This window comes from Mus musculus, chromosome 19 (assembly GCF_000001635.26).
Source record: "Mus musculus strain C57BL/6J chromosome 19, GRCm38.p6 C57BL/6J".
In the NCBI taxonomy this organism is placed as follows: Eukaryota; Metazoa; Chordata; class Mammalia; order Rodentia; family Muridae; genus Mus; species Mus musculus.
In genome coordinates, this window is record NC_000085.6 from 26765009 (window position 1) to 26784169 (window position 19161).

General features: G+C 44.6%; 1 protein-coding gene and 1 long non-coding RNA gene across 24 annotated transcripts in view; one reads left to right on the forward strand and one right to left on the reverse strand.

Annotated features, from left to right (window-relative positions):
• Smarca2 (SWI/SNF related, matrix associated, actin dependent regulator of chromatin, subfamily a, member 2) overlaps positions 1-13313 on the forward strand; it is a 173249-nt gene extending 159936 nt beyond the window's left edge. For 22 of the 23 annotated variants that reach the window (XM_006527282.4, NM_011416.2, XM_006527284.3 and 19 more), the window contains 5 exons: positions 5930-6035; positions 6500-6601; positions 9165-9297; positions 11093-11235; positions 12327-13313. In XM_006527282.4, coding sequence (XP_006527345.1) covers positions 5930-6035; positions 6500-6601; positions 9165-9297; positions 11093-11235; positions 12327-12362 — 520 coding nt within the window. In that variant the 3' untranslated portion in view covers positions 12363-13313. The remainder of the gene's footprint in view (positions 1-5929; positions 6036-6499; positions 6602-9164; positions 9298-11092; positions 11236-12326) is intronic. The other variant, XR_386502.3, reaches the window with a different exon arrangement.
• The window catches only part of 4931403E22Rik (RIKEN cDNA 4931403E22 gene), a 55107-nt gene continuing 39738 nt past the window's right edge, over positions 3793-19161 (reverse strand). The window contains exons 2-4 of the long non-coding RNA NR_045306.2: positions 10912-11098; positions 10030-10147; positions 3793-4095 (exon numbers count right to left, since the gene is read on the reverse strand). This is a non-coding gene — a long non-coding RNA (RIKEN cDNA 4931403E22 gene). The remainder of the gene's footprint in view (positions 4096-10029; positions 10148-10911; positions 11099-19161) is intronic.

Here is a 19161-nt window from a genome sequence, read left to right on the forward strand (position 1 = left end):
TCTTACTGGTCAGATTTAAAGGAGTGGGTAAGGAAACACGATGTTCGTTCGATAGAAATCAAAGCTAGCCATGTGACACGTGTCTTTTCTTAAAGAGGAAATAAAATGTGATTCTCGACCAACAGCACATTTCCAAACAAGGTAGTCCAATCAAAGTCTTGAGACCCCCTTTGTGGGTGACCTGGTTCAGAGTTGCATTGGATTATAAATCTTGGTGCTGAGCGTGTCCCTGTGACTATAAAGTTGTCCCATCGCTCCTCTAATCTCTTTCTCCTATGCTTATCTCAAAACTTTTGAGATGGGCCACACTTGGAATTTAATATCCTCTGGGTGGTTTGTTTGTTTGCTTTTTAATTCCATAATAGCATCTCCCTGCCCCCTACACAGCTTTAGACCCCCTAATACCCCATCACAGATCTCTCTGATGGTAACATCTTGACTGTTTGATTTAAATTATTGTAAGTTACCCTGTGATGACGATCTTGTCATATCTTTTTCTCATTTTATATATTTTGTGTGTTCACGTGTGTGTACATGCTGTGGCAGGTCACGTGTGTGTACACGTGGAGGTCAGAGGGCAACTTGTGGGAGCTGGTTCTTTCCTTCTATCCTGTGGGTTCTGGGTATGGATTTTAGGTCATCAGGCCTGGTAATATTTACCTTTAGTGTTGCCCCATCTCTCTGGCACTCTCATCTTTATCTTTGTTTCCACCGAGAGGAGACAATGATTACAACAGTGGTGCAGAGCGCCACTGTTCCTGCACTGTGCGTGAGGTCAGGTGGCAGTCCTGAGTGAGGGCTTGGCTTCCCTATCATGGTGGCCTTCCCTTTCTGATAACTGAGGGGTGTGGTGTGGATACCTGTGCTCTTTCTTGAAATGCAGGGTGGTTCTAAAGGCTACCCACCCAACTACCATAAACGAAATTAAACTTATTCCAAGCCATGAGAGCCTAGGAAGTGAGAGTGAAGTGCCAGTCATTGCCTGGTGATCCCTAATCCCCCACAACAGATCTCACTAGTGACCATGACATGCTCATGGCTCCTGATTCATACCTGACTCAGGGTTTCTTAGATAGCTGGGGTGGGGTGAGGGGGGGGGGCAGGTGTGATTTTGAAGACATTTATCAGTGGGGTGTATGAAGCTGCTTCAGGAACCTCATCCGGGGAGAAAGCAGCATTTACTCACTTGCTGAGATGTCATTCCAAGGTTCTAGGTTTTTTTTCCCAAATTGCGTCCTGTATAGGATATCTTCAGGACTGTGGTAATTCTCCTATACTATCCTTCCAACCCTAAGTGGGTGTCCTAACTCATAACTTCATTTTCTTATGAAGTACGCCACAGTTTTATGTTTGCTGTTTACTACCAACAAGTCGTCATATCTTGTTCACAGCTATGATAGTCAGTTGATCAACTTCATTGGGCGATCAAGAAAATACAGTTGTTAAAGTATTTGCCTTGCAAGCTTATATCCCATGGTTTGAACCCCCCACCCCACCCCACCCCACCCCAGCACAGCACTATCATGTAGATGCATAATCCTTGTACTTCAGAGGATAGCAAGGTCAAGGTCAGCCTCTGCTGTTTTAAAGGCTGGCATTTCTAACCTAGTCTAAAGCATGTTTCCTGTGGTACCCAGTCAAGGTGAAGCTGGTATTCATGCGTTGTATACAACCTCCATCTAGAGTCAGTGTGATTAGATGGGGGAACCTCACCTTGTGGACTATAGAGGTAATGGAGACAAACTGGTTTCCAGATGAATCATAACAAACTAAATCTCAGTGGTGTGTGCATGTGCATCTTGTAGGCAGGGTTTGCAAGTCCCCATTTATGGGCAGAGCATAGTGCTTCTCTTCATGCACAGGACACAGCCATCAAATCCTTGTGCCCATTCACCTTGGTAAACAGAAAAGAGCTTGCCACCTGCTCCTGTAAGCCCTGAGCTCAAGAGGGACCTTCTCTTGCCCCGCTAGCCCTGTATCTTTGTAGTCACACATCATAGGATGTGTGGATGTAAAAATGGATGTAAAAGCTGTCTGTGGACTCAAGGAGGAGGCGCAGTTTTTGCCACAGGAAGTAGTGCACTTCAATAATTTATACTTAGGTCTTACATTGTATAAAATAACATAATGAAAAAATACCTAGGGTAGACTAAAGGCTCCAAAAGAGCCAGCCTACCTTCTTGAAACAATTCTCTAATTATACATCATTCAAGTGACTTCCTTTTTTAATTTGTTTAAATCTATACTTTTTTGTGGGTGAGGTTAACTGTTGCCGTCCTTTAGCAAGTATCCTGCTACCCTGGTGCAATTCTATAGGTCCTTACATGTAATGCTAATTTTTCTTAAATGCTTTAACCTCCCTTGTAGCCCACCACCCACCAGAGGTAGTAGAAAAGAAAGGATATGGGGGAAGTGGACCTGCTTAGAAAGGTTCTTTGGAGCAACTTCCATCTATATTGTCTGGAAATCGGCAGTTCAGTTCACAGGTTAGCAGGCAGTGGCAGCTCGGAGCCACTCGCAAACAACTCAGATATACCAGCAGTCTAGTTCAGTAGTCAGGTTAGCAATAGCAGCGACCTAGCAGAAACAGCCAGGCCTTGGCCTCGGCTTGAATCCACAGGAAGAACCTGGAGGGACACCAGGTTCCCTCAGCTGTGCCATCTCTCAGGAAAGTGAAGAGCCGTGAAGCTGCGAGACCCACAGCATTGCACAGCTAGCTGTGCCAGCAACCCAAGCTCTCTCTCCCAACGCGCCATCGAGTCCTCGTTATACCCTCCAAACATCACGTGACTTCCACGGGCCTTGCCTCAGCATGTGCATCCATCCAATCAACCTGAGTCCCCAGAGTCCCAACAAATGATGCTCAGCTAAGGTAGACCAATACGTGCGTGCTGTTAGCAAAGAATCCTTTATCACGTGTTCTTTCATGTGCTTACATTAGCAGAACACCCTCTCTGCTGTGTCCGCTTCAGCAAAACATTCCTTCGTGAGTCTGCCTTAGTCTTTCACCTACTTCCACTTCAGGAAAGCATTCCTTCATGTGTTTGCCCCAGCAAAACACAATTGACCCTCCAAAGAACCCTTAGGTTTCCTCGTCATCAAGAGTCGAGCATTATCTAGGTCAGCCCTTGCTGCGCAGGCCTTGATCTCCCCTCCCTGGGCTGCCACCACCAATCACCCTGGCAAGGATGATGGCAAAGATTTGCCTATAGAGAAATGTTGGCATCTTGTGGGAAGAGGAGAAATTAATTCCGAGAAGCAAGGCACATTAAGTTAAATGCAATTAATATTAAGGAGACTGCCCTCCATTTTTATAGAGGATGGGTCTGGATTGTGGGAAGATCAATATAGTGTTTGAAGTGGGGTGGATTTCAACCAGGACTAGTTTATGCCTGTAATCCTAACCCTCTGCAGGCTGAAGAGAGAGGATGCAATGGGTTTGGCCATCCATGGATTATAGAGTAGACTGACCCTATCTTGTCACCACTAGCACCAGATATAAGAAATATTCAGTCGTACACATGAGGATGTCTCAAAGGAAAACAGGCAATTCTGTGGAGCTCACAAAGCATCAGTAGAACAAGTAGGGCATCAAGCCACACCCTAGAGTGCTTGGTGGCTAGCCCAAGGTGTGGAGGCAAGATGTGATCCAGCTTGATGGCTGGAAGACAACTTCATAAGTGGCTTTCAGGTCACTCTCATTTCTCTCTCTTTAAGGAGGGTGGGGCGTGGGTAGCAGAGAACGCAGGAAGGGGTGTTTAGACCAGTGGGGCTTTATTTATTTATTTATTTATTTATTTATTTTTAATTTGTTCTTATTTTATAGCACCACCACCCAGCCTGAGATCGCTCAGCTCTTCTCTTCTGAGCCTGGGTGTCTCTGGACTTGTTCCTTCAGTGGACCTAGGGCCTGCAGGTTTGCCTGGAGAGAGGAGGCAGGCAGGCACGGGTGACCTTTGTGGCTTTGCATTCAGTTGAAGTTCTAGTGAATCCTTGGGTCTAGTCCATAGCGTTTAATTCCTACTTCACCCTGAGCACAGGTGAAATTGAGAGTCCGTCCATCACAGGTGTGCGCAGCCAAGATGTGCTTGTAATCTGTCAATAGAAAAATGACACCATCTGATGGGACTATAGGAAATGACACTGAAGATGTCAGTGAGGGTCAGGTTTTAAAGCCAGGGCTACAGGAAGGTCCAGTGTGTGGATTGATGCCAGCTTATGAAAACACTTGAAGAAAATACTTACAGAAATAAAAAAATCAACACACAGAGAGACTACTTTTTGTCACTAGTAAGATGTTCTTTTTTTTTTTCAAAAAAGGTAATATATGAGTTCATCAATTTCAAAACGGGTAGAAATGCACAGCAGCAGTTGTGGTCCTGTGTTGGAACTGATTGTAAACAAGGAAATGTGCTGTATACTTCATGATGCAAATTATGGACATATAAACATATCTCAGTCTGCAGGGGTTGGAGGGGTAAGAGAACACCTTGGTTCTTGCCACTGTAATCCAAGAATCTAATTTCCTAGCATTCAGTAGTCTTGTTTTTAAACCTCCTGGGTTTGTCCCCAATTTTAGTATTCATGAGGCTCATCTAAGCATTAAAAATAAAACAAAACAGTGACCCGCCATAGCTGAAAAAACTTGCCCATCCTTTGACTGAGGATTGTCGGTTAATTTATGCAGGCCCCTTTGCACTTCAGCTTTTCCCCCACTGGTTGCTAGGCAACCACTTGAGTTAGTGCGCATGCCTCTTTTATGATAACTGTCATTATGATTATTTTTTAATTATACAACTGGGACTGTGGATTAAAACGGCATATTGTCACTCATGCCTTGCTGCTGCCTCTGACAATTCCTAAGCCCTGGTGCAGCCACCTTCCAAAATTTACATGCGTGCCGGGGGGGTGGTGGTGGTGGTGGTGGTGGTGTTTATGATTATCTTTTGATGTTTCTGGCCACACAAAGGGACTGGAGATGCCATCCTAAAGGCAGTAAGAGTTTTGTGGAAAATGACTAGACCATATATCACAAGCTGTTATTAATTTGGCGAGGCCAGCTCAGGTGTTGGGGTCCTGAACCTCAGTTATCCTCCTTTGTACCTTTAACCGTGCCTGCTTCCAGCTTTCAATTGACGTGGAAAGCTTGTTGCTCTGCAGCCTGCCCTCCTAGATGACAAAAGGCTAAAGCATCTCTCTACTAAACCTGCTTTCAATAAACCCACCATGCACTGGGGGAGGAGGGGGGAGGGTGCAGCTCAGAGCCGAGAAACACACAGCACGCACATTAGCAATTGTTCTCATTTGTCCAAATTGCTCCACATAAGTGCATTTGGGGGACGGGAAGGGGCTCCTCGGGCAAGGGACAATGGGAGGGGCTCCGTGGTGTGTAGAAACACGTAAAGGATTGTGGGAGCATACAGCGGCTTCACATTAGCATTGCTCTGTATATTTTAACATATTTTCCAAATACACAGTGAATCTGAAGACAAAAGCAACACGGGGAGTCAGGGCTATGCGCCTTCTTTTAACCAACCCTGTTTTTCATTTAAAATGGGACTTGGGGCTCAATCAGTTATTTTAAATATTTCTGTCATGATGAGAAGAGATTAGCTCCTGACAGGAGAATCCACAGGGTACTTGCCACATTGTGTGTGTGTGTGTGTGTGTGTGTGTGTGTGTGTGTGTGTGTGTGTGTGACAGAAGCGGGGACATAACTGTGCTCTCATGTGATTGAAGCCAGCATGTGGGGCATCAGCCTCCAGAGCGGTGGTGGGCTTTCACTCCACTCCCAGAGCCCCCGTGTGTGTGTATGTGTGTGTGTGTGTGTGTGTGACCTCCTTTGCTGTGTTGACGAGTCTCTGAAATGACCCCCTCGCTGAGGAGTGCTTCATCTTCTTTGTTTCTGTTTGTCTCCCCCATCCTGCAGTTCAGGGCGACAGCTCAGTGAAGTCTTCATTCAGTTACCTTCCAGGAAAGACTTACCAGAATACTATGAATTAATTAGGAAGCCAGTGGATTTCAAAAAGATAAAGGTAGATACTCTGTTCCCTGTTGTTCTTCGAGTACACAAAGGAGGATGCATGGATGCTCTGTTGTGATTCTAGGTGGGGCTGGGGCCGTGGCCTCCTGGTTGCTAACCACTGACCTACACAAGGCTTGCCCCAGGATAGGCCGGGCCCGGATGGATGGCATCCATCCTTCCCGTGCATGTCATTTGGTCACCGCAAGCTCAGATTACACACACTGCATGTTTCTGAGAACCTTTCTGTCCCTCCATTGCCATTCATTTCCCCGCTCCGTGCACCTTCCTTCCCTTGTCCTGAAGATCACTGGTGGGAGGGTGGTCCTGGTCAGTGACGCCCCGCCCTTGGGGTTGCTCAGCCCCGCCCACCCAACAAGGCCAAATGCTTTGAAGACAAAGGGAAATGTGGGCTTCCTTAAACAAGTAAGGGCGGTTACATATCCCTCTTCTGTTTTCACCCGAAATTCCCCTCAGGAGCGAATCCGTAATCATAAGTATCGGAGCCTGGGAGACCTGGAGAAAGACGTCATGCTTCTCTGTCACAACGCACAGACATTCAACTTGGAAGGATCCCAGGTATGTGTCAAGTTGTCAGAGACGTGTCTCACCTTAACCGTGCTTAGGCTCTGGGAAGTGAAGTATTTCATTTCTACTTTCTCGAACAGTTCCTTCCTCCCCAGCAGAACACTGAACACCAAAGAGGCCATGTTCTCTGCAACCTGTGTGAATCAGGGGAGGGATTGGGCCGTAGCTGGGTAGGATTCTACTCGTGCTTCCTGCCAGGCTCGTCTCCGCATGAGAGGGGGGAACTCAAGCAAGCCATTGATGGTGATGCTAAAGGCTGGGTACCATCTCTCTAGATTGACAGAGACTCTCTGTGATGACAGTTGCCTTCTATCGGGAGGTCAGAATCCAGTGACTTAGAAAAAGAATGGAGAGGGTTTTAGAAAATTCTTGGTTCTCTTCTTCATAGTTGGGGAAGTCATTGTAAGTAGCAGTGAATTTATGAGCGTGCAAGGAGGCAGACACTTCCTCTTGAGTAACAGCTCAGTACCACTTATCAAAGGTGGGAACTGATTTCTGTTTTCCTATCTGCCTTTCTGGCCTGTGGCTACCATGTCCAGCAAAAGAGAAGAAACGGGGCAGGGCAGGTTACACAGAGACGCTGCGTGTAAGCACGCGGCCCAGCAGAGTCTACTTCCACAGCCAGGATTGACCGTGACGCCGTCACATTCCCCGCCCCGGGCCTCCTGCCTTTCTCCTTTGCACTCTTGGCTCACCCCTGGCCAGCTCGTCCTCACCTTAACTTGTTAACTCATAACTCTGGCAGATTTTGTCCCAGTGTCCTCATTGTCCCCACTGCTGTCCTTATCTTTTGCCACAGGCTACCCTACCACTTCCCTGAATGTGTCAGTCAACTTTTTTTTTTTTTTTTTTTGAGACAGGGTTTCTCTGTGTAGCCCTGGCTGTCCTAGAACTTGCTCTATAGACCACACTGACCTTGAATTCACAGAGATCTGCCTGCCTCTGCCTCCTGAAGGGTGGGATTAAAGGTATGTGCCACCACTGCCCAGCTGGTGCAGGTCACCTTTACAGCAAAGGAATTCAATCCCGAGAGCAACGGCCGTTCATTCATATTTTGCTTTTGAATTGTGGCAAAAAGACAACATAAAACTTTACTGCCTTAACTGTTAGTTAAGGGTGAAGTTCAGTAGTGTTAAGGCTGCTCCTGTGGGTATTTAGTAGGTCTCTAGCAAGCAATGACACCTTAGGTCTGTAATACTCTTCTCCCCCACCATGGCTCCTATAGCCACCCTTGGACTTTATGTGAGTTTCACTACATAAATGGGATCAGTGTCTGTCTCTTGGCGACTGGCTTCCTAGGGTTCTTCTGTGTTGTAGCAGGAGACAGGAGGTCCTTCCTCCCAAAGGCTGGATCCTAGTCCTGCACCAGCCATATTTTCTTCAGTCACTCATCTGTCAACAGATCTTTGGGCTCATTAGCTCTTGGCTGAGGTGCATCTTAGGCACATGGGTGTGTGGGGGATATTTATGTCCTCAAGACTTTGCTTCTAATTAATTTGATTACATATCCAGAAGTGAGATTGCTGGATCCTAAGGTGGTTCCATTTTAATTCCCTGAGGGAGAGAAGTGTGGTTAGACTTCCTGTTCCTCTCACTACAGCCTGGGGCTGGGTGTGGATGGGCGCAAATATTAAGTGTCTGTGGGCTGCACTGAAGGTCAGCGACGGGCAACAACGATGGAAAGGGTTCCTTTGCCACTGGGTTGCCATGGTATTTAAAGGTACAGCTTAAATAAGTGTGTTTTAAAACATTGATTTTGGCTGGGATATGGTGGTGCTCACTTTTAATTAATCCCAGCACTCAGGAGACAGAGGTAGGTGGTTCTCTGAGTTTGGGGCCAGGTCGGTCTACAGAGTGAGTTCTATGATAGCAAGGGCGGTTACTCACAGAAACCATATCTCAAAAAAAAAACAAAAACAAAAAAGAAAAAAAATATTGTGGGTTTTTTTTTTTTGATCAAAGATGAGACCCCATCTGCTCCAACACATTTAAATATAATAATTATATATTTTTGAGACAGGGTTTTACTGTATAACAGAGCCCTGGCTGTCCTGGACTCACTTTGTAGACCAGACTGGTCTCAGAGACTTGCCTGCCTGCCTCCCGAGTGCAAGGACTAAAGGCACATGCCACGACACCCAGCCTCAACCATTCTTTTAGCTTCATTTCAGTGCCTTTGGTCTTCCTTTGAGTATCTTGGTGCCCATATTTGGATTCACCGTTTTGCCTCTGGGCTTTCATAAGAGTAAATGGTAGCCTGGTGAGTTGGCTCAGTGTTTAAAGCATTTCTCACACAAGGATGAGGACCAGTTCAGACTCCCAGTATCTGGGATGGGTTTGGGGTCCAGCCTATAATTCTAGAAGAGATCCTACCTTGACAGCTAATATAGTGATTAAGGAACATTCCTGCCATCTACATACATGACCACACACATATGAACACATACTATACACATGGGGAAAGGAAGCCAGTGACTAAGGAGGTGCACACAGCAGTTGTGGGTTTGCCAGACTCAGCATTTGGATTTTAACAGCTGACACTTTGGCCATTTAGATCTACGAAGACTCCATTGTCCTACAGTCAGTGTTTAAGAGTGCTCGGCAGAAAATTGCCAAAGAAGAAGAGAGTGAGGAAGAAAGCAATGAAGAAGAGGAAGAAGATGATGAAGAGGAGTCGGAGTCAGAGGGTAAGTCCCGTGCACCTGGCCCTTCCCACTCGAGGGGCTGTTTCCACAGACACTAAAGACTATATACTTGCCCCGCTTGCTTGTGTCCAGTTTTCTCTGCTGTTAAAATGAAGCACACCAGCCATGGAGCTCAGGACTGCCCATGTGGCCTTTGGATGTTAGGATAACACTCGTGTACACAGCACCTGTCACTCCGGGCAAAGCATTGTAGCATGGCTTGAGGAACATAGACTGTGAGGCTCCATCCCAGTGTTTCTGGGTCAGAGAGGTCCTGCCCTCTACGTGTTCCCACAGGGCACTGCTGGACCCAGGCCTTACTTAGACAGGCATCGATTTTCAAACTGATCTTAGTGCGCCTATTAATTTTGGTCTGCATAGAGACCTGATTTCACAAACATCATCTGGTTTATTGCTAATTAGTGTAGGTGAATTGGAAGGTGAAAGGTATAGTCCCATAATCTATACGATGTGAAGATGTGTGTTCCAGTTCTCTGATATTTTGTAGCATACATTTCTACACTTAACAGATCCAAAAACATTAACGAATGCTTCAAACTGTCTTAATTTCACTGTTCCAATCAGGCCGTTTCCTTACATTTCCCCAAAGAGATTGGAAGCCTCAGCTCACGTATTCTTTCTGCAGTGATCAAATCCCCCACCCCCACTGAAATAGATCCAGCCGGTCCTGAGATCTACAAACATTGCGGGGATTGGCTTATGTGGTAGACCCACCTTTTCGTGACTTATCCTCAAGTACGTGGAGTCATAGCCGTGGGCTGCCTATTCCAGAAGTTCCTGAGGTGGCATAGCACGTCACACTCTTCTGAGCAGGAGCAGAAATGGCTGCAGTCTTCCTGACAATGCAATTGACAGTGTTAGAATGTCCTGTGTGGCTGCTACCACTGTACCCCCACCAAAGTTTGCCAACATGGCTTCACAGTGGCTCTCTCTGTTGTAGCGCCCATCACTGGGGAACTGGTTAAATTGATTATAGAGTAGATGGTGTGTGGGAACTTTTTAGGGGTTGAAAGGAAGCTACGTGTGTGAGCTGATACATATGGCTATCTCCCTTGTGTAGGCAAGCCATGCACAGTGGGCATGCCTGAAGATTTATCTAACTAAATAAAGCTTCAGATATCTGTGCATGTATGTGTGTCTATATATATTTGAATTCTTTGTTGGCTAGAGTATAGACTATTTACAGGTATAAACTATGCTTTTTTTTTTCTGGAAATAATCAGTAGAGAGTCATGAAATGGGGTCAGGGAGGCATGTTGTCATTTTTGCTTGTCATTTTGTCTGTATACATTAAAAATGCTACTCAAATGACTTAAGTTTTTATTTTTTTATTTTATTTGTTTATTTACATCCTAAATGCCGTCCCCCTATCTGTCTCTCCCTCACTGAGTCCCTCCCCATCCTACTACTTGAATGTTTAAATTAAATAGTGCACACAGTGAAATCATCCTTTTTTTTTAAACAACCCTTTATAAGATTTAGTAATAATTAATGTAAATTTTTTTTATTTGATAACTGCTCTGCTCAGCCATCGGGAGCCAGGAAAAAGATCCACCCCCACCCGACACCGAGTTCCTCCTCCCCTGTGTCCCTCACCTTTCAAACAGGGACCAGCTTGCATGTAGAAGAGGTGGGCGCATGCTATCTAGACAAGCAGGGTGAAATGGCATGCCACTGAGGCTCTCCAGCACTGGGGGAAGTCGGACTTGCTATCCACAGGTGGGATAATAATAATTTGACTGAGTTCTCACTGGGGTCTCTCTTGTGACTGCTCTAGCGAAATCTGTGAAGGTGAAAATCAAGCTGAATAAAAAGGAAGAGAAAGGCCGGGACACAGGGAAGGGCAAGAAGCGGCCAAACCGAGGCAAAGCCAAACCCGTCGTGAGCGATTTTGACAGTGACGAGGAACAGGAAGAGAACGTGAGTGTACAGGCCGGGGCAGAGGCGGCTGCGTGCTCCAGGTCCCAGGCCCTCTTGGGGTACACAGTCCTCACTTAGGCCGAGCAGGAGGAGGAGGCCTGGGAAAGGGAGTCATGTTGAGTGAAATTTAGAACAAAGAATCTAAAGCTGCTCGTGTTGCTGTAGAAATGAAAAGCTCTCCATTGCAATTCCCCTTTTCAATCTTCCAGTACACGTACGTGCAAATGCAGTTTTCTTCATGGCTGGTTAATATTTTATATCTCTCATACCCAGCTTGCTGTGAGTATATAGCAGTTCAGATAAAATAATGGTTAGAGGGGGGAAAGGAAAGGCATTGTGGCGGCGGAGGTTTTAGCTGCGATGCCTGAGATTAAATACCCAGAGGCTTTATTCTTATCAGGAAAATTTTAGGAAGTATTTTATCAAACCAGCACCTTCCAATCTGAGGAATAGTTAACGTTTATATTAGCATCGTCTCATAGATATCACTTTGGGTCCAGGGTACTCTGAGGGTTCCGAGGGAGTGAATGGTAGGGTCTGAATCCAGACGCCAGGAGCTTCCTCAGTCTAACACTGTTGACTCTGCCGGTCTTGGGGAACAACAGACAGAAACTTGGCCAGTCCCACAGCAGCTCAGCTTCCCCAACATGACAACCCCTACACAGCTCTCATTCTGGAAAGACAGTTTTCCATCTTGGTACATAAGTGAATTTGATTTTCCTTTAACACTTTGCTACTCCGGCAGGATCGGGAAGTTCTAGAACCTGGCTTACTAGATTTCGGTTACATTTGAAACACCATGTTTCCTTGAGATGACTTACCAATGAGCAGACATCCAAAGCATGATCTTATTCTTGTCATGGGACAGGTTTCCCAAGCTCAGACAAAGGTAGAACTGGTTAGCGAAAGTTAGACTTCTCTTCTGAAGAGACGTCGCCAGTGGCAAACAGCAGATGCAGCTGGCAGGCATCGCCTTGGGTTTGCTAATGCAGCACTCGCCATGGGGGCATAGAGGGTACCCATTCCTCTAGAGTCTGTCTTTCCACAGAAAGGGCTGTAGTGCGCTCAGTCTGTCTACCTCTTTCTTTTAGGAACAGTCAGAAGCAAGTGGAACTGATAACGAGTGACCATCCTGGACGTGAGCTTCCCGCGGTGGCAGAACCGAATGCTTTCTTCCCCCTCTCCTTCCTCCCCAGTGAGTTCACTTGCCATTCGGGCACACTGGGTTATTTCTCCGTCCTCATTGTCATCTAGAACTAGCTTTAGGGTAGTGCCAGACAAACATATGATATCATGGTGTAAAAAAAGAAACACATGCGTGCAGACACACTACACACACACACACACACACACACACACACACACACACATATTTGTAACATATTGTGACCAAATGGGCCTCAAAGATTCAAAGATTAAAAACAAAAAGCTTTTGATGGAAAAGATGTGGGTGGATAGTATATTTCTACAGGTGGGTCAGGTTTGGTAGCAGTTTGATGTGCTGGGTTCTGTCATCTGTTCTGATGAGAAGATTTTTATCTTCTGCAGTGCTGATGGCCGGGAGGAACCATTCAAAGCCACTGGTTATTTTGTTTTTCATCAGGCGATTTTCAAGATTTTCATTTGTTTCAGTATTGTTGGTTTTCTCTTTTCTCTTTTTTACACTGTGGTACATATAAGCAACTTGACTAGTGACAAATGTACAGTAGTTAGATATCACCTACATATACATTTTTCCATTTTATGCTCTATGATCTGAAGAACAAAAAAAAAAGCTTTTTGACTTGTATAAGATTTATGTCTACTGTAAACATTGCGGAATTTTTTTTTGTTCTTGTTTTATTGACAATGCTATTGAGTATTACAGTGTCTAGAATACCCTGGATGGCTTCTCTTGTCCACCCGATCTCCCGTGTTACCAATGTGTATGGTCTCCTTCTCCCGAAAGTGTACTTAATCTTTGCTTTCTTTGCACAATGTCTTTGGTTGCAAGTCATAAGCCTGAGGCAAATAAAATTCCAGTAATTTCCAAGAATGTGGTGTTGGTACTTTCCTAATAAACCGATAACGTACCTTGACTCTGTCGCCTTTTCTTTTATGAGCGCTAGGGCACTAAACCTCTGGGTGTGAGCAAGAGCTATCTGCAGATAGAGAAGAGCCTTGTCATACAGATCATATGGGGGAGGGGCGAGATCATTGCTTTTCTGGCTAAAAGAGAGGCTGCTGCCAGTCAACCTTTGCCTCCTGGCTTTAAATTTCATTCATTAGTCAGAAAAATCTATAAAGGTAGGTAATGTGGAGACTGGCTCAGTCACTACCCATATGCCCTTCCCACTAAGATTTAACAAAATTTTTTGCAGTGTGCCTTGTTTTAATAAGCCATGAGGATATAAGTCACAAGAGCAGGCACCCACAGTCCCACTGTCAAGCAGAAGGGATTAACACCCTTCCTCTAATAGTTAGTAGACCAGTCGCTAGCATATCTGCCAGTTGCCCTAAATTTGTGTTTGGGTTTTCAATCATATGTCTTGATGTCTTTTTAAAGTCCTTAAAAAGCCAGCCCCGAGACTGGTGCATCCTTCCCAAGGAACTGCCAGCAAAGTCAAATGGAAGTTTTCCACGCCACTAAGGAGGGTTAACATTTTCCTAAGGAGCAGGTAAGATTGCGCTAGGTGAGCTTTCCAGTGCCATATCAGACCACAGTCCTACGAAGCTTCATCTTCCCGTCATGTCTGCTCTGACTTCCCAGCTACTCGGAGCATTCCGGAATATTATATTTCTTTTTTGGGGGTTTGCTTATGGGATTTACTTACTGCGGTAGGAATGGAGACTTCAGAGAGAAGCCATATTAACTTTCCACTCTGAGACCACTTAATATCAGTTCAAAGAAAACAGCGCCTCCCCCCTTTGCTTTCATTTCTGTATTTTCTGTGCTGTTCTTGGCTTTGGAGGCCCTGCAGTTGGAAGGTGAGCCAAACCATTGTTTTTCTGGTCCAAGCCTTCTCTGCCTGGTGTGTGTGCTCCCTCTTCCTCCTGCTGCATTTGCTGAACTGTTCTCCCTGCCCGGTACAGGACGTATCCCATTGTCCACCGTCTCTATGCCGTATATGCTACCCACCCGCTAGTCATCCCATCAACTCATAGTACTGCTGTGCTTCTTCAGTTAACAAGATCAACAGTACCCTAAGTCCACATCGTTCGCCACTTGAGCTTTTTTTTGTACGCACTGCATCATCTCATGATCCCTGAAAGGGTCAGTATAATATGGTATTGATATGTGAGAGTTGGGGAGAGGGAGAGAGAGGGGGGGAGGGAAACAACAAATGCTTGAGATAATGAACTCACAAAGGCTTTGTCAGCTCACACTTTTGGAGCTTTCAGGCCACAATCAGTTCACTCTATTCTGGCGAAGGCTCCACAGGACAATGAAATGCCTGAGACCAAGAGAGAGGGACCAGGGCCCCACAGTTCCCTACAGAATTATGCCACCAGTGATCACAAGATCTCATGCCAGGGCCCACTTGCTCAAGCTATGGCTACCCCCCACCCCTCCAAAGCACCTCCTGGAGAAATGTAAGCCTTTAAGACATAAGCCTTTGGGGGACATTCAAGATCCAAACTACGTCAAAATAATGTCCAAACTGTACTGTTTCCTACTAGTTAAGCCTTTCTCTGCCTGCTTTATAAATTGGACTTCATATATATTTCATGGATATTTTATAGCAAGATCAGTACTGTTGGTGGTTCCAGAGGGGATCTTAGGATGTGTCCCTGTGGGAAAGGAGGGCTACCAAATAGCTTTGTCAAGCAAGCTCTCCAGGTATACATTGTGTAGAAGATATCGCTAAGCACTTCACCCATGCAAACAGTGGTGTTACCCTTCCACCATCAGGTCCTGGGGGCATTGCCACACCTTGCTCTCTTAGCTAAGTCCCCCAGAGAGTTGGTTTCAGTGTCCCTAGCTTGGCACACACCTGGACTGTCTTAGCCTGAGCTCAGAGCATGGGCTTCGTGGCCTCAAATGAGGTCATTTTCATAGGTCTGCCTTTTAGGGTGAAATATGCTGGTGTCATCAAAGTGTGCCAGATATGGCCACATTTCCTTCAACAGCACAATGCTTTGGGGGAAATGCTGTCACATGATGTGTTGCTCTATGAATAATAGATTATTCTTATGAAAACAGATGGCAACAACCTTTGTCAGCTTCTTCTATGGGGCCACTGTTGTATCTGGAAGATCATTGGGCGATGTGTGCACTGTAGCAGGCATGCCTGGGAAGGCTATTAAGGCCTCTGTTTTAAAGGTACTTCTTCTTTAAGATTTTTTGGTTTTGTTTGTTTGTTTGTTTGTTTTAGTTCAGAAACTGAGGTCATAACCCTGACTTAGACTCAAATGTGTGGGTTGTTCCTGGCTTTGCCCCAGCCATACATGAGTTTCAATATCCTCTGCAAAATATGGAGTGAGTTGTCTATAAGTCCAGGGTTATAGTTCATATACAGCTTTGTTATTAAAGGTTTCCACTATTTAGGGAAAAATAACTTATAAATGGCATTAAGGAATACCAGAAAGATTCATAGAACTAAGAGGTGGTTTATAAAGCAGTGGCTCTCTGCCTTCTTAATGCTGGCCCTTTAAAACAGTTCCTCATATTGAACTGACCTCCCCCTCCCAATCATACAATTATTTCATTGCTACTTCACAACTGTAATTTTTTCTGTTGTGAATTGTAATGTAAATATCGGATATGCAGGATATCTGATATGTGACCCTTAAAGGGGTCGCATCCCACCAGTTGAGAATCACTGTCAGAAAAGCTCATCGGGCCACCCCTCAAAGGGGTCGAGTTCCACAGGTTGAGAACCACTCTCAAAAGCTCATCAAGCATTGATGGTTTCAAAATCAATGTTTCAGTGTTGTTCCCTGGACCCACAAAATCAGCATCACTTGGGCACACGGGACGCAGGTTCATCTGAGACCCACTCAAGTAGAGTCATGGTGAGCCCTAGGAGTGGGAAATATCTTCCCTGGCATGTGAAAACTGCAAATCTAAATCTATCATATTACAGGCAAAAGTCTGTTACTCCATTTCTGGGAAGCTGTGTGTGACCGAGCTCATCTTGGTTTCTACGGCTGCTTCCTGTGTGCAACCCAGCACACTCATTCTCCTGAGAAGAAAATAAGAATGAATTTGAAAAGGTGGGGGTTTCCCTCTCACACCTGACTTTCCTGTCATCTCCAAGACAGGCAGCAGTCTTCATTTGTACCCAAGTTCAGCCTCAATCAGGTTGATATGGTCTAATACTTAGGGGAAATATCTTTGGTTTGCTTAGCAGAGAGGTACTGACAGAGTGTCTGCTTGAAGATATAGCCTTTTCTCCCCCACAAGAATTTCATATGAACACTCAATCTTGCTACATGGATACCTTGGAGGAAAGAACCAATCTGTTTCTTTGAAATTTGCTAGTGCTGCATCAAGATAAAGTATGATTTTTTTTTTTTTTTTTTTTTTTTTTTTGCTTCTTTGAATACACAGTCATATAGTGTGAGAGGTTCAGCGTTAGGGAGGTAGAGGCAGAAGGATTGCCACCACAAGCTGGGGCTTGTGTTATGGAACTGTTTTATACACACAAAGACCCTAGCAACATGCTATTCTAAATCCTAGAGAAAACTGTTCCTCAAAAATGAAGAAACATTTGGAAGCCTAAACAGAAGGAATTGGAGTTCAAGGCCAGCCTGAGCTACATAGCGAGATAGATCCCATGTCAAAATGAGAGAGAAGAGAAAAGTAAAGAATACTAACTCTTAGCTATATTTTTAGTCTTAGGGTTTGTTTTCTTTACTCTTGATTTTCTGTAATTTCTCATAAAAATTGAGTTTCTTTGTTTTTTTGGTTTTTTGGGTTTTTTTTTTTTTTGAATCATGAGTGGACCTATCTTGCAAGAAATGTTAAAGATCCTTCAGGGAAAAAGAAAATAAAAGAGATACTGATCTGTATGGATAAATATTCCCAAAGATATCCTGGTCCCAATCCCCACCAAATACCAATGACATTTTTATAGAACATAGAGAAATAAATTTTAAGATTCATATGAGGCCACAAAAAATAGCTAAAACAAACAAGAAACTTGAGGCAGAACTTCCCAGCTTCAAAATATACTAAAGAGCTATAATAAGCAAAACAGCATGGTACTGCCATGAAATTAACAAATGATCTATCAAACTGAAAGTCTTGAAAAAGAAAAAAAACCTTTATATTTCTGTGAATCAATACATGACAAAGGGCCCAAAGCCAAGGCGTGTGGGAAAAGTCTCTTTAATAAAAACTGTTGGCACTGCTGAGAATATGCCCAAAGAATGCCACACCTTATGACATAGACCTTTATGTTTTCCACTGGTCTTGTCACAGTGGCAAGAAATGAAGTCAGCCTAGATATCCATTAACTGAAGAATGGATGATCAAAATGTGGTTCATATATACAATGAGATTTTATTCCTCTGTATAGGGGAAAAAATGAACTTTACAGGGAAATGTGTGAATCTAGAAAACATTAAGTGAGGCAGCCTGTATGTTCTCTCTCTTACACGGACCTTAGCCTCTGGTAAAGCTGTGTAGCCAGGCAGGAGAAGAGAGGGGGAAGGTCAGAAAACTAGAGGAAGAAGAGACTCTGGGGGGGCGGGGGGGAGCAGATGTGACAAGAGAACCAAGTAGAGAGGGAGTACTGGGGGCCGGGGGATAGCGGGGACGAGGAGGCAGCAGGAACAGGTCAAGACTGGAGAATCAAGCCAATGAGGTATGGATGGAAACCTATAGGGAAACCGATTACTCTGGAAGTCAACTTAATGTGTATAATTTTAAAATGAAATAAATGGTGGTCCTCAAAAGCAAAGAAATGGAATAGCCCCCTCTCACACACAGACAGGGGACAGATGGAACTATAAACTGCTTACCGAAGGACAATGGAGAGAGGTGACGTTGAACTGGACAAAAAGTCTGATCTTCCCAATACAGATAAGACAGTTGCAAACTGCAAGGTGTCTGCCGAGCGAAATAAAGGATCTTAGAGGGAGCCTAGAGGAGAAAGCTCTGTGTGTGTGAAGGATATATATATATATATATATATATATATATATATATGTGTGTGTGTGTGTGTGTGTGTGTGTGTGTGTGTGTGTGTGTGTGTGTGTATGTGTATATGTGTATATATACATAAATAATATATGACAGCCTCAGTAACATGCCCAGGCCCCATCTGATTTGAAAACAGGTTAGAGATCTGCACAGATAATCTCTCAGAAGAAGATCTGGAAACAGCCAAGGAGCCCAAGAAGTGTCCAGCATCACTTATGTAATCAGGGAAACAAGACTCAATGAGCTACTGCCTCTCACCAGTTAGAAGCAAAGGGGCACTTACCCAGTACTGTCCAGAACCCAAGTTAGTACAGGAAAACAAAAACTGGCACAAGGGTCTTCTAAAAGTTCAAATAATTACCCAATGTATGTATGTAGCTAAAGGAAATGATGCACAGAAGGGGCACCTGCACTGCTTATAAACATTAATACCTAAATCTACCTCTATGTTCAAGGTGAGTGGATAAAGAACACCTTACATGGTCGAGATTTAAGTAGTAGTTACTGTAAGCAGAGGTTACGGAAGAAAGGGAAAGAGGAGAGATGGGGGCTAAGGATCAATTTTGTTATACAATCAGGGTATCTATCAGTAGTTAACAGTAAAGAGTGAATGGTTAAGATAGACTAAATATTCTCGTCTCCAAAAATGAGACATGGAGGAAGGGGGTAAGGGGGACCCTGTGATCGGGATGTAAAGTAAAATTATTGAAAAAAAAGATGAGGTGTGTCTGCGCTATCCTAGTTCCTCAGTACACATGCAGAAGCCTATCAAAGCACCGCATTTTACCCCTCGAATA